The 16,287-nt window shown below is 40.5% G+C and overlaps 1 protein-coding gene across 1 annotated transcript in view; it reads right to left on the bottom strand.

The window, feature by feature from the left end:
* Positions 1 to 1,054: 1,054 nt before the first annotated feature.
* LOC107295809 overlaps positions 1,055 to 16,287 on the bottom strand; it is an 80,468-nt gene continuing 65,235 nt past the window's right edge. Inside the window, 1 exon segment of the mRNA XM_029285921.1 lies at positions 1,055 to 2,407. Within this exon segment, the coding sequence (XP_029141754.1) occupies positions 1,123 to 2,407 (1,285 nt within the window). The 3' untranslated portion in view covers positions 1,055 to 1,122.

Below are 16,287 nucleotides of genomic sequence, written 5' to 3'. Positions count from 1 at the left end.
CGTAATTATCCCTTTTAAGTGTAACGCATCTGGCAGACAGTTGTATCCCTAAATATCTAACTTTGTTTGTAATTTGAACACCTATTCTGTCAACCAATTCATTTTCCTGGATTTTGGTCATGTTTTTGACGAGCATTTTAGTTTTTTCTTTATTTATCTTTAAGCCAGCTATCTCCCCATATCTGTTCAGTATTTCCATTAATCTTATCCCTGATTGTAATGGTTCTTCAATTATAAAGACTAAGTCATCTGCAAAGGCTTGTGTTTTATATGTCTCTTTCTTAATTTCTAGACCTTTGATCTGCTCATCTTGCCGAATTACTCTAGTTAGTACCTCAAGAGATAGTATAAACAGCAGTGGTGATAATGGGCAACCTTGCCTCGTGCCTTTTTGGATTTGAAAGCTATCCGTCGGTTCTCCATTAATTATTACTCTGGCCACCTGCTTAGAGTAGATTGATTTAAACATATTTAAAAAATTTCCCCCAAAGTCCATATACAATAACTGGTTGAACACAAAATCCCATTTTACATTGTCGAATGCTTTTTGTGCATCAAGAAAAATTAAACACATTTGCTTTTCATTATGCACTTCATAATATGTCCAAAATAGTCCTAACATTGTTTCTTATGTATCTTTTAGATAGGAAGCCGTTTTGATCAGAATGTATAAAATCCACTAAAAACCTTTCAAGTCTTTGCGCCATTATTGCCATAAAGCAGCACCTCTTAAATGTCTTCGCATCCCTCTGAGAACTATGACCAAGTGGGAGAATGATGACAGTTGGGAAGCAGGAAGCTCATTTCTAAATAATAAAATAAAATGAAGCTATAAACAGATACATTCAAAAATACAGATCATAACTATAATAGCATATGCACATTGTTTTCTTACTAAATTCATCTCTCTAAGGGCGACAGGAGTGTGAAACATAAAAACCCCTTTTTTCAGAGTTCAGTCTGGGTATATTGGAAATCCAGAGACTGAGACCACTAAATCAATAATTAGCATTCATTCTCATCCAAATTTGTCTTTGTTTTGGGGATTGACTTCTCGCATCTATGAATGATGTTATGGGAAGTAAGAGTATGGTGTTGGTAGAAGCCCTTTCCATACTTCATTCATTTATGTGGCCTCTCTCCCGTGTGGATTCTTTTATGGGAAATAAGATGACCATGTTGGGTAAAACCCTTTCCACACTCCATGCATTTGTAGGGCTTCTCCACTGTGTGTATCCTTTGATGGGATGTACGGTCACTGCTTGTCCTGAAGCCCTTTCCACACTCCATGCATTTATAGGGCTTCTCCCCTGTATGTATCCTTTGATGGGATGTAAGTTCACTACCTGTCCTGAAGCCCTTTCCACACTCCATGCATTTATATGGCTTCTCCCCTGTATGTATACTTTGATGGGATGTAAGTTTACTGTGTTGACTGAAGCCCTTTCCACATTCCATGCATTCATATGGCTTCTCTCCTGTGTGGATTATTTTATGGGAAATAAGAACATTATGTCGGATGAAGCTCTTTCCACACTCCATGCATTTATAGGGCTTCTCCCCTGTGTGAATCCTTTGATGGCATGTAAGATGACTCTGGTTGTTGAAGCCCTTTCCACACTCCATGCATTTATATGGCTTCTCCCCTGTGTGGATCCTTTGATGGACTGTAAGATGACTGTTTGTTCTGAAGACCTTTCCACACTCCATGCATTTATATGGCTTTTCCCCTGTGTGGACTCTTTTATGGGAAATAAGAACATTATGTCGGGTAAAGCCTTTTCCACACTCCAGGCATTTATAGGGCTTTTCCCCTGTGTGGAGTCTTTTATGGGAATTAAGATGACAGTGTTGGGTAAAGCCCTTTCCACATTCTATACATTTATACGGCTTCTCTCCTTTATGAATCCATTGATGGGATGTAAGATGACTGTGTTTCTTGAAGCCCTTTCCACATTCTATGCACTTATATGGCTTCTCTCCTGTGTGGATTCTTTCATGGGATACTAGACTACCATGTTGGGTGAATCTCTTTCCACACTCCATGCATTTATAGGGCTTCTCCCCTGTGTGGATACTTTGGTGGCATATAAGATTACTGCTTTTTCTGAAGCCCTTTCCACACTCCATGCATTTATAGGGCTTCTCCCCTGTGTGGATCCTTTGATGGCATGTACATTCACTGCTTGTTCTAAACCCCTTTCCACACTCCATGCATTTATAGGGTTTTTCCCCTGTGTGGATCCTTTGATGTGATGTAAGTTCCCAGCTTGTTCTGAAATCCTTTACACACTCCATGCATTTATATGGCTTCTCTCCTATGTGGATCCTTTGATGGGATGTAAGATGACTTGGTTTGCTGAAGCCCTTTCCACACTCTCTGCATTTATATAGCTTCTCCTTTGTGCTTATCTTTTTATAAACAGTCTTATTTCCATCCTCAGTGCATTTATTTGGCTTCTCTCCCATGTGAAAACGTTTCTGTGACAGAAGAGATGCATTTTCTTGAGAAAGTGAGAAAGTCCCTTTGTAATTTTTTCCTTTGTCTTTAGATATATAATCTTGTCCTTTGACTTGGGATAGATGCTGCTCATTTACATCTACTGTGTCTTTGAATAGTCTTGCACCTTTCCTAATGTATTTTTTCTTTTTTTTCCCCCGTTGATCAATAAAGTCCTGCATCTGAGCATCAATGGAAGATGAGCTTTCCTTATTCCAGTTATTTGAAGGGTTTATTTCCTGCCTTTGGAATCCCGTTTGAATTGGAGTCTTCTCCATTACGTCTCTTTTTTTGAACACTTTGATTAATTCTCCAGCGACTTTATTGTCATTCTCATTATCACCTTCAAAGGAAAAGAGAAATGAAAGTGATAGAAAGGTTAAGGAAAAAGACCACCCTGTCAGAAATTATATTACGGATAATCCCCGAGTTACAAACCTTCCCTTAGCAAACGTTCAAATTTACGAAATAATCAACCAGTAGTGTTTACGAAAAACTCCTGAAATTGCAAATGTTTCCACACTATGGAAGTCATTCACCCTTACTAATAACCACAGTAGCCCTGCAACGTTCACCCTAGCTATTTCCTCCCCCCACCCTACCCCAGTCTCCCTAGACACTAGGCCTGTGGGTACTCACCTTTGCTTTCTTGGCTGTTCTAGGCCTTTGGTGCATTCGCAGAGAATGGAAGCCTAGAGTAACACAAGATCAGGTGAGATCAGTGATGCGAGATCTCACGCTACTGATTTCGAGTGATCTCATGGTAGTTTAGGCATCTTTCTCTGCAACAGAGAATGGAACAGAAGCTGAGGGAGGCTTCAGATTAGCTCTGGAGGCCCAGTCCAGGCATTGGAGGCCTTTTTCAGGCTGCTGCTACCCAGAAAGGAGGTCAGGGGATACTTCCATGCGCCTTCAGAAGCCTGATCTACAGGCCTCCGCTGGCAGAACAGAAGCCAGGGGTAGTGGCCATGTGGCTCCAGAGTTGGGAGGGGGGAGAGCAGGAGATAGGCACCACAAGCACCGTGAGAGTTCAGGCACCCATTCTCTGCAAAAGAGGATGGGTGCCTGAACTCATGCGATATTACAGCACGCAGGAACTTCCATTGACTCTCCTCTCCCTGAAAAGCAGGAACCCGGCAGAGAAGAGATGGATCTTTTCAAGGTAAGTAAATCTGGCGCAGCAGAAATGGAGAGGGAAGTGCGAAGTATCTTTGTGAATCGTGGAGGCCTTGGGGGCCTGTTCCATCACTAGGCCCTCCATGGCCTTCCCCATCCTGAGATACCTCATGTGCAAATAATGAACCCCGTATTCACCCAACACATTCAATTAGCAAATATGTGAGTGAAAGCAGGGAGTGATCTTGTTTAAGGTACAAGATTTATTGTGATTTTTATTATTGCCTGTTCACCGCCCTGAGTCCCGGAAGGGAGATAGGGCGGTATACAAATTTAAATAAATAAATAAATAAATATTCCCATGAATTTTTGAGTTACGAATGAAATGGGCAGGCTCCATTATATTCGTAACTCGAGGACTACCTGTAATTGCCTTCAGGTATTTTGCCAGATTCCAATATATTGTATATTTGTATAATTATAATGGTTTAGTATAGAAATGATAATATCACTATTCATGAGGCATAAAAACTTGTAAAAGGCATTAAATCAAAAAACCTAAATGGCAATTCTTGATAGGACTGATATGGAAGTATCTGGGCCAAAAATAGTTAAAATCTATGTGATGGAGTTTGGCATCACTGCAAACTAAGGAATTGTCACTAATGTGTTTAAATAGAAATAGAAAAACAAATGGGATAGAATATATCTAAACAGAATGCCATTGACCTATTTTCTTCCTAGGAGTAGTAGACCAGCATGACTTTTCCTTCTCCCTCTGAGGAGAGGATATCTATTTGGAGATGATTTCATAAGAAGTAATCCGTGGCATCTAACTACAAAATGTCTTCATGAACTGTCTGACTGCCGAATAGGAAACGCTTACCAAGAGAGGCCACGTTCTTATAATTGTCCAGCATGACTTCCCAATGCAGCGCTTTTTGGCGAGGATCCAGCAGAGACCACTCCTCCTCTGAGAAATACACAGCCACCTCCTCAAAGGGCAGACGACCCTCCTGAAAGGCAAAAAAGTACGGAACAGATTGAGGAGGGACTATAGGATCTGTCCTATTGTTTATAAATTCCCAAAGCAAAGCTAGGCACTAAGGTAAATGGCTATGTTTAGTAGGATTCCCTAGTTTAGATGAGAAAGTGGACAGATGCTCTCAATATCCAGAGACTCTGCCCCTTCTCAGATTGCAAGAAAACTGCTAATAGTCTGAGCCATTGACACGACAGTAAATAATAAAATGGAGGGCCTTGATTATGTGCTCTTTCAGAACAATTTTTATTTGGAGGCAAATAAATCCCACTGTCCTGGGATTTCAAAAATCTTTGTTCTTAATCATTTATTTTATCAATGATTGTAAATGAAGCTTTTAAAAATGGTAATATCCCGGTGTGAATATTTAAATACTTTTGAGGATCCATCCACAAATGCAACTCAAAGAATTACAGAAAGAATGGGCGCCGTGAAAATATCTGTAAAACATTATTTATTGAAAAGTTGAGAGAATAATTAGAGAAAAGAGTTTTGTTTTTAAAGTACTAGTCTTAAAAAAAATCCTAAAAAAATCCCCAATCAAAAGCACAGGGGACAATGGAAAAAGGCAGTAGAGATAGTCCTCAACTTACAACAGTTTTTAGTGACCAAAGTTACAACGGCACCCGAAAAAAATGGCTTATGCCCAGTTTTCACACCTACGAATGTTGCAGCATCCCCATGGCCACATGATCAAACTTCGGATGCTTGGCAACTGACTCATATTTATGACGGTTCCAGGGTCTCCAGGTCATGTGATCACCTTTTGTGAAGTTCTCAGAGCAAAGTCAATAGGGAAGCCAGATTCACTTAACAACCATATTACTAACTTAACACCTGCAGTCATTGATTTAACACATGTGGGAAGAAAGGTCGTAAAATGGGGCAAAGTTCACTTAACAAATATGTTGCTTAGCAACAAAAAATTGGGTTTCAATTGTGGTCATAAATCAAGGACTACCTGTACTATGTACATCAGCTGATTTCCCGAGGGAAAAGGAAAATACAAATCTAGTAAATGAATATTCTTCTCTTACCTGAGTTGGAGGTTCAATCACGGTTTCAGTTCCCCCAAAACAACGTGTCAATTTCCTTCTATTCTTCCCTGTGAGGGAGTCAGAATTTCAGGAAGCATAATTAATGAAATGGGAGGAGATATGCTATCGAAGAGAAAACACAGAAGATAAGAAAGTTAGGATTTATCAGAGGAGTGGAAGGACCTTATTATTACCTCTTGAGGTGTCCTGATTTGGATCTTCCTGAGAGATCCTCCTGAAAAACAGTTCTTGAGGGAATTTTGATGGATGCCTCATTCTCTCAGGATCTCTGACGTCCATTGTAAAGGACTTGAAATAGTATGAAGGAGAAAAGAATTAATGGTCATCACACATCATGAAGTGTTTTCTCACTGCAAAGCACTCAGTATCGATCAATTAGGCTGGGAAGTAAGAAATAAATGGCTCTGCAAAACCTTTCTTCTAGAATGGATAAGCAACTATACAAAGATTAGTGAAGCATCTCCACATAGTATGAATGCCAGGGAACTCTGCTAAGGAGCTATTAAGAATTTGAATTTGTTGATCCAATGGCAAAGAATTTTGTGTATAATATAATGCCTGAACAACAGGAAGATATTTGGATGAAAGGTTTAAAATTTCTATTAAATTATAATTTAAAAGAATTTTTTTATAAAATGATGTATCATTCTATTTAATGCATGATAACCGGCCAAAGATGTATAAAGGAAATTCAAAAAGATGTTCAAAATGTAAATGTAAACAAGAATCTTTTTACCATCTTTGCTGGACTTGTGACAAAGCAAAGAAATACTGGAGTAAGATTTATATTTTACTGCAGAAGATTCTCAAAGTGGGTATAAAAATAAAACCAGAGATTTTTCTTTTAGTTTTAATAGGCAAACAAATTGAAAAACAATCTGGATCTTTGCTTTATATATGTTGAGAGTAGCAAGAATGTTTTTTTTGTACAAAAATGGAAGAATATTTTAATGTGCATAATGGAGAAGTGGCTGGAAAAACTGATGGAACTAGCAGAGATGCCAAAATTAATTGCTTTAATAAAAAAAACAACACATCCATCTTTGGTTCTACTTGGAAACCGCTTCAGGATTTTTTTCTTTTGAGATAAAAAAAATGAAACTTTGATTTTGTTGTTATAGAATGGCTAGTACGTATTAAGGATGTAAAGATAAAAGGCTGAGGCTGTAATGTTACCATTTTATTCGATTGCATTAAAAAGAGTCAGAAGTCAATGATTTTCCTTTTTCCCCCTTTCCCCTATACTTCTTTCTCTTCCCTTCCCACCAGTTCCTACTATTTTCATATTTTTTAGTATTTTATATCTTGATAAGCTTAATAAAATTATTAAAAGGAAAGAATAATTTGAACATATTGTTTATTATATTCAACTCCTTCTGGACTCCCAATAGGAAGTCCTCTCACCTGCATCTCAGCCTGCTCCTTCTTCTCCTCCGCCTGGCTCAGGAGGAAGCCTTCCACCAGGGCCACCGCCTGGGAGCTGGTCTCTGCTCCACACTCCCGCACCCAGCTCTCCATCTGCAGGGGCAGAAGCGCCAGCAACTGCTCCAGAACAACCAGGTCCAGCATCTGCGCTTTTGTGTGCTTTTCTGGTCTCAACCATTGACTACAAAAGTAGTGCAGTCGGTTGCAAAGTCCTCGGGGACCCTCATCCTCCTGATACTGGATGCTCCTAAAGTTCCAGGACGGAACTTGTGAAATGATGGTTCCATCGTCCAGGATCTTCTGCCCAGATCTTGCCCAGATCTCCTCACCGATTCCAGACTGAATACCGGAAGGGCCTTTTCCAGTTCTCCCACTTGCTAAAGGAAGGCTTGCCATTCCTGTAACACAAATCCAAATGAGTTCAAGGAAACCAAATTGTTTTTCATTCATAGCAATGTTCATTTAGCCATGGGAATCAGAACAAGCCATTAACCCTCTTTGCCAAAGAGATAACTTTGTCTCTAAAGAACATGAACAAATGACCTCCTTTTGCATTTCTCTCATAGAAAATAAATTCAAACAACTCAAAAGTAGTGGATTGGATCATTCATCGATACTCATCCCCATAGAAGGAAGTATTTTTCTGACCTGGTAAACTGATGACTTCAATAAGAAGATTCAGTGTATTTCGCATTTTGGATCATTTCTATTTTTTTACTCACAAGGAAAGACTTGCTTTTTAAAAATATAGCTCTACATTTACCTATAAGCAGGGTTCACGCAGCATACAAAAACTCAGAACAGGTTAACAAAGCATGAAAATTCAGTTCACAAAAATGTGATGCTCCATTTCTCTTCCTTCCTTCACACAGGCAGGCAGGTTCACACCGTGTGTCCTATACAAAAAGGTCAATCAGATCTAGGGGCTCAGTTCATATGAAACACAAAGGCTTAAATGCACAAAGCTTAACGTAATGATCTGGTTCACTATCCTCCTAAGACAAATTGAGCTGCAGAGGAGCCAAACTTAGTTTATTGTCATCCAGCACAGAGTGAGAACTAAGCATAATCTTTTGTATCTCTTCTTTTCAAACCTTATTTCCTCCTTGGGATTTGCCATGCAAGCTCTCCCCCTACCCAGGAGCTTTTCCCAGGAAATGGGGCGTGAAGGACTATCCAGGTCCTCTCCTTTCCTTTCTGGCCTCTGGATTTCTTCCCGAGGGCAACATGCGTGGTCTAGACTAGCTCTGCTTTGTTCCCTGCCTGTTACAATCATGGAAAAGGGCAGCCAGGAGATATGGGATGTGGGGGTCTCCCACTCCTAAGATTGAACCTGGATGAGGACTTGGCATATCCCACGTCCTTCTCTAGTGCAAGAACTGTCTGCCTCTCCTTGTATGGGAAGAAACCCCCTCCCCCATACACACACACACACACAAACAAACAAACAAATCCTTTCTCACCTGTGGCTCTCTTTCTTTCAAGACATTCTTGCAGCCTTTTTAACCACTTGCGAAGTTCAAAGGGTTAAAGAGGGAGAGTCCAGCATCCTAGAAAGGCAAGACTTAGTTATGTCACTTCCTTCCCAACCAGTCACAGCGACTCAACGCTGAAGTGCATGGAACAAGGAGAGACGGAGCATTTCCCACGTGGGGCCAGGAGGGGACGCTCGCGTTTCCCTTGATCAGGAAGCCTTCTCAACATGCTTTAGGGCGGCAATGTTATACTTCAGTAGAGTGTTGTATTTCAAGCTTATGGCCACTCACTCACCCTCTCACAGCCCTGGAAAATAGCCACACTTTCACCCAAACACTGAGGCACAAATGGTTCTTTAAAATACAGGGAGACTCAGTGAATTTAAAATAACAGACGTTTACTGGTTACAACGTATATATTTGTTCTTTTTCACATGTACACACACATCCACGCTCATCCACACTTACCTAAGTCCTTCTCAACTAGGCTGGCTGGCACTAGCCAGAGGGACAGAAGCTGCCAGCTGCCAGCTCTAGATGAAGAACAATTCAAAAAGTGTGTGTACTTCAGGATCCTTTTCCCCCAAAAAAATTCCTTGCTTTGCTGATTCATCAGATAGACAGTTATTCTTGTTGATTTTCAAGCCTGGTAGCTGTTGATGGGATTTGGAGAGAGCTTTCACATCCGCTCTTGTCCAATTTCTTTTGTCTGGATCGAGTGACATTTTTACTTTCTTTCCTTAGTGACTTAGTTCCTTCTTATCTACTGCTAAGATGGAACCTGGATGAGAACCTGGGATGCATCTTTTCCTTCTTCAGTTCAAGAACCCTCCCTTTGCACTGGAAGAATCTGCCCACTTATCCTGGCCCTTTCTGGATCTCTTTCCTTCAAGAGTTCTGCGCAGCTCAAATGCTCAAAGAGTGAATACAGCATCCTAAAGAGGCAAGACCCATTGATGTCAATGCCTTTCAATCTCCCCTCTGGAAAGCACTGTGTGGCATTTTTCCCTCCAATGGCTCAATGATGAAGGCCATTGTGTTGCCTTCTCTGTGCAGAGGAGCCTCTGGTGGATTCTGCATGCAAGGCAGGTGCTCATGCAAAGAGGGGCAAAAAGGTACATTTCCCATGAGAGGCCAGGAGGATGGAGGCTGTTATATCCAGCCTGATCAAGAATCCTTGTCAATCCATGTATTTTTGACAATATAAGACTCCTCTCCAAACGTCTATTTTTAAGAACTATTCTGTAGAAACCACATCCCTGTATAAAGGTAACGGGGATCAAAGGAACAGACAGAAAATGGAAATTAGTGTTCTTTGTACTCAAGAGGCTCACAATAATGCTCTCTTGGTTCTGCATCCCATAAAAGAGATCAGTGGGAAACTCTTGACAGGCTTTCAACATTCTGTTATTATACCTCACAACAATATCCTAGAGCCCCAATAGGCTTTGTGGTGCCCAATTCTTGGCCTTGCTTGCCTGAAAGGGCTGGTACCCTCCAATTGCAGAGATCCTTCAGGGAAGCAAACTATTGAGGTCCTCGGCAATCACTTTCTGGCCAGGTTGCAACGTAGACATTGCAGTAGTTGCACTTATGGATTATTATGGAAATATCTGTCCAGAGAGATATCTATTCTGTGTGTGCTCCATGGATGTCCCAAAGGTGCTTTTTCAAGAAGCAGCTGGACTTTCTTGTTTTTCTTTGAAGACGTTTTGCTTCTCTTCCAAGAAGCTTCTTCAGCTCTGACTTACATATTATTATACCTAGTTATAGGGCAGGATGGCGGCTCAGTGGTTAAGACGCTAGGCTTGTCAGGTGGAAAACTGTCAGCCCAGATCCAAGACCCAGGTGCCCTGCGATGGGATGAGCTCCTGTCCTTGCATCAGCTCCTGTCAACATAGCAGTTTGAAAGCATGCAAATGCCAGTAGATAAATAAGTACCACTTCAGTGAGAACATAACAGTGCTCTGTGACACCATGCTGGCCACTTGACTGCAGAAATGACTTTGGACAGTACTGGCTCGAGGGGCTTGAAACGCTGATGAGCGTAAAATCCACAGGGACTCCTATACCCAGTTAATATACACGTCTCTAGGGAAAACTGGTGATGTGGTGGAATTGCTGACCTAGAGATTAGATGGGAAGCAACAGAAGGGTGAATCTCTGTAAGATGGAGTAGTTTTGAGTTTATAGGGCTCATGATTCCAGGGAAATTTCATCTTTGGGTTTGATGTACCGATGCGTGATTCAGAATTTAGAGTTCTACCTCCGAGACTCACTGGGTGGTCCTGCTCATCAATGTTTAGCTAATTGCAATATGGTTTTTAATAGAAGTTAGGTTGCACAAAGATGAGGAAATCCATCAGAAGTGACGGCCTTCGGAGATGTAGGCAAAGGAACCTGGATGAGACATAAAACTACATAGCAGGACAAAAAATATTTTTTTAGGCAAGAAGAACAAGCTGCAGAACAGGGTTTAAAATTGGTTGGAATCCGAGTAACGTTCTCAATATAATTGCAACCTTCAACTGTTACATTTCTTTGGTTCTTGTTTAATTAAATAACAGTCCTCCCATGGATATCTTGTAATCTCGTTTCTCTTATTCACTTTCTCTCTTGCATTCCCTTTCACCTCCTTCATTCATCTATACTAGACATAATTCTTTTTTTCCATTTGATCGTTTATTCCCTTCACTTTCTGCAGACTGACCATTGCTTCAGAATTCGAGACCCTTCTTGGATTTTCTAGATTTAAGCATGTTAGGACCTTTGTCTCCAGTGGGCACAACCATCACAGGAGGCAACCTCAGACTGCATATCAGCAACAGTTGCATAGGTGGATGTACTCCAAGTTTCAAGAGGAGGGCCCCTATATTGCTTTCTCAGCCCCAGCACAAGCTACTTTTCTTTTCTGTTCTGGCTGCCTCTTGGCCCTTTGGATTATTTATAATTATTATTGGTTGATTGTTAATAATGAGCCTCTGCATCTTTTACTATTGTAAGGTCACTGTCCCTTACTTAAATTTGAGATACCATTAAAAGTTTAATTAGGCAACTCAAACGGAGGCTTTTTGATGAAACAGTGCTTTAATTGATCAAATAAAACAGCTGGGTGGCAAACAATCTGGAACCCTGGCAGAGTTACATCCAGAGGTGCCACACCTTAGAAAGCTAGTAGCATTGCTTTATAAACTTTATTAGCCAATGAAAATCAGACAACAGAGCCATTACATCATAAGGAAGACATCAATCATTCCTGTATACTCCCTTATTCCCTCCTTCAATCCCATTTACTGTACTGTACTGTACTGTACTGTACTGTAATGTAATGTAATGTACTTCAGGATCCTCTTTAGGATGCTGTATTCACTCTCTGAGCATTTGAGCTGCGCAGAACTCTTGAAGGAAAGAGATCCAGAAAGGGCCAGGATAAGTGGGCAGATTCTTCCAGTGCAAAGGGAGGGTTCTTGAACTGAAGAAGGAAGAGATGCATCCCAGGTTCTCATCCAGGTTCCGTCTTAGCAATAGATAAGAAGGAACTAAGTCACTAAGGAAAGAAAGTAAAAATGTCACTCAATCCAGACAAAAGAAATTGGGTAAGAGCTGATGTGAAAGCTCTCTCCAAATCCCATCAACAGCTACTAGGCTTGAAAATCAACAAGAATAACTATCTATCTGATGAATCAGCAAAGCAAGGAATTTTTTTGGGAAAAAAGGATCCTGAAGTACACACACTTTTTGAATTGTTCTTCATCTAGAGTTGGCAGCTGGCAGCTTCTGTCCCTCTGGCTAGTGCCAGCCAGCCTAGTTGAGAAGGACTTAGATAAGTGTGGATGAGCGTGGATGTGTGTGTACATGTGAAAAAGAACACATATATACATTGTAACCAATAAACGTCTGTTATTTTAAATTCACTGAGTCTCCCTGTATTTTAAAGAACCATTTGTGCCTCAGTGTTTGGGTGAAAGTGTGGCTATTTTCCAGGGCAGTGAGAGTGTGAGTGGGTGACCATAAGCTTGAAATACAACACTCTACTGAAGTATAACATTGCCGCCCTACAGCACGTTGAGAAGGCTTCCTGATCAAGGGAAACGCGAGCGCCCCCTCCTGGCCCCACGTGGGAAATGCTCCGTCTCTCCTTGTTCCATGAGCACTTTCCATTCACAGAAAATCCCTCTGCAAAGAGAAAGGAACACCATGCACTTCAGCGTTGGGCCGCTGTGGGCGGTTGGGAAGGAAGTGACATAACTAAGTCTTGCCTTTCTAGGATGCTGGACTCTCCCTCTTTAACCCTTTGAATTTCGCTAGCCGTTAAAAAGGCTGCAAGAAAGTCTTGAAGGAAAGAGAGACACAGGTGACAAAGGTCTGTGTGTATATGGGGGAGGGGATTTCTTCCCATACAAAGAGAGGCAGAGAGTTCTTGCACTAGAGAAGGAAGTAGCATATGCCAAGTCCTCATCCAAGTTCAATCCTAGGAGTGGGAGACCCCCAGATCCCATATTTCCCTGTTGCCCTTTTCCATGATTGTAACAGGCAGGGAACAAAGCAGAGCTAGTCTAGACCACGCATGTTGCCCTCAGGAAGAAATCCAGATGCCAGAAAGGAAAGGAGGGACCTTTCATGCCCCATTTCCTGGGAAAAGCTCCTGGGTAAGGGGAGAGCTTGCATGGCAAATCTCAAGGAGAAAATAAGGTTTGAAAAGAAGAGATACAAAAGATTATGCCTAGTTCTCACTCTGTGCTGGATGACAATAAACTAGGTTTGGCTGCTCTGCAGCTCAATTTGTCTTAGGAGGATAGTGAACCAGATCATTACGTTAAGCTTTGTGCATTTAAGCCTTTGTGTTTCATATGAACTGAGCCCCTAGATCTGATTGACCTTTTTGTATAGGACACATGGTGTGAACCTGCCTGCCTGTGTGAAGGAAGGCAGAGAAATGGAGCGTCCTAAGCCAGGGTCAATTGAATGGCATTACATTTTTTGTGAAGTGAATTTTCATGCTTTGTTAACCTGTTCTGAGTTTTTGTATGCTGCGTGAACCCTGCTTATAGGTAAATGTAGAGCTATATTTTTAAAAAGCAAGTCTTTCCTTGTGAGTAAAAAAAATAGAAATGATCCAAAATGCCAAATACACTGAATCTTCTTATTGAAGTCATCAGTTTACCAGGTCAGAAAAATACTTCCTTCTATGGGGATAAGTATCGATGAATGATCCAATCCACTACTTTCGAGTTGTTTGAATTTATTTTCTATCAGAGAATTGCAAAAGGAGGTCATTTGTTCACGTTCTTTAGAGACAAAGTTATCTCTTTGGCAAAGAGGGTTAATGGCTTGTTCTGATTCCCATGGCTAAATGAACATTGCTATGAATTAAAAACAATTTGGTTTCCTTGAACTCATTTGGATTTATGTTACAGGGCGGAGAAAGAATGACAAGCCTTCCTTTAGCAAGTGGGGGAACTGGAAAAGGCCCTTCCGGTGTTCAGTCTGGAATCGGTGAGGAGATCTGGGCAAGAACTGGGCAGAAGAACCTGGACGATGGAACCATCGTTTCACAAGTTCAGTCATGGAACTTTAGGAGCATCCAGTATCAGGAGGATGAGGGTCCCCGAGGACTTTGCAGCCAACTCCATTACTTTTGTAGCCGATGGTTGAGACCAGAAAAGCACACAAAAGCGCAGATGCTGGACCTGGTTGTTCTGGAGCAGTTGCTGGCGCTTCTGCCCCTGCAGATGGAGAGCTGGGTGCGGGAGTGTGGAGCAGAGACCAGCTCCCAGGCGGTGGCCCTGGTGGAAGGCTTCCTCCTGAGCCAGGCGGAGGAGAAGAAGGAGCAGGCTGAGTTGCAGGTGAGAGGACTTCCTCTTGGGAGTCCAGAAGGAGTTGAATATAATAAACAATATGTTCAAACTATTCTTTCCTTTTAATAATTTTATTAAGCTTATCAAGATATAAAATACAAAAAAATGGAAATAGTAAGAACTGGGGGGAATTGAAGAAAAAGAAGTAGGGAAAGGGGGAAAGAAGGGGAAAAAAGGAAAATGATTGGCTTCTGACTCTTTTTAGTGCAGTCGAATAAAATGATAACATTACAGCCTCAGCCTTTTATCTTTACATCCTTAATATGTACGAACCATTCTATAACAAAAAACTCAAAAGTTTCATTTTTGTTTTATCCCAAGAAAAAAATCCAGAAGAGATTTCCAAGTAGAAACAAGGTTGGATGTGTTCTTTTCTTTAATTAAAGCAGTTAATTTTGCTGTCTCTGCTAGTTCCATCAGTTTTTCCAGCAACTTCTCCATTATGGCAATTAAAATATCCTTCTGTTTTTGTACATAAAGCTTTCTTGCTGCTCTCAACATATATACCTGCAAAGTTTGAGATTGTTTTTTAATCTCTTTGTCTATTAAAGTCTCTGGTTTTATTTTTATACTCACTTTGAGAATCTTCTGCAGTAAAATATAAATCTTACACCAGTATTTCTTTGCTTTGTCACAAGTCCAGCAAAGATGGTAAAAAAATTCTTGTTTACATTTACATTTTGAACATGTATTTGAATTTCCTTTATACATCTTTGGCCGGTTATCACACATTAAATAGAATGATACATCATTTTATAAAAAAATTCTTTTAAATTATAATTTAATAGAAATTTTAAAGCTTTCATCCAAATATCTTCCAGTTGTTCAGGCATTATATTATACACAAAATTATTTGCCATTGGATCAACATATTCAAATTCTTAATTGCTCCTTAGCAGAGTTCCCTGGCATTCATACTATGTGGAGATGCTTCACTAATCTTTGTATAGTTCCTTATCCATTCTAGAAGAAAGGTTTTGCAGAGCCATTTATTTCTTACTTCCCAGCCTAATTGATCGATACTGAGTGCTTTGCAGTAAAAAAACACTTCATGATGTGTGATGACCATTAATTCTTTTCTCCTTCATACTATTTCAAGTCCTTTACAATGGACATCAGAGATCCTGAGAGAATGAGGCATCCACCAAATCTCCCTCAAGAACTGTTTTTCAGGAGGATCTCTCAGGAAGATCCAAATCAGGACACCTCAAGAGGTAATAATAAGGTCCTTCCACTCCTCTGATAAATCCTAACTTTCTTATCTTCTGTGTTTTCTCTTCTATAGCATACCTCCTCCCATTTCATTAATTATGCTTTTTGAAATTCTGTCTTCCTCACAGGGAAGAATAGAAGGAAGTTGACTCTTTCTTTTGGGGGAACTGAAACTGTGATTGAACCTCCAACTCAGGTAAGAGAAGAACATTCATTTACTAGATTTGTATTTTCCTTTTCCCTCAGGAAATCAGCTGATGTACATAGTACAGGTAGTCCTTGATTTATGACCACAATTGAAACCCAAAAGTTTGTTGCTAAGTATTTAAATATTCACACCAGGATATTACCATTTTTAAAAGCTTCATTTACAATCATTGATAAGAAAATAAGTGATTAAGAACAAAGATTTTTAAAATCCCAGGACAGTGGCCATATAGAAATGCCTCCAAATAAAAATTGTTCTGAAAGAGCACATAATCAAGGCCCTGTTGGCTTGCAAAATACCTTTCAATCCCCTGATTTGTGCCTGGATTTGGAGGCCAAACCATCCAGCTTTGCAAAGGCTAAGAAATGCCTTCCTCAAAAAATGTTCTTCATC

This window comes from Protobothrops mucrosquamatus, unplaced genomic scaffold (genome assembly GCF_001527695.2).
Source record: "Protobothrops mucrosquamatus isolate PMUCROS unplaced genomic scaffold, P.Mucros_1.0 scaffold2506, whole genome shotgun sequence".
Lineage (NCBI taxonomy): Eukaryota > Metazoa > Chordata > Lepidosauria > Squamata > Viperidae > Protobothrops > Protobothrops mucrosquamatus.
Note: the sequence above shows the minus strand (reverse complement) of the source record. Positions and strands in the feature narration are given on the sequence as shown.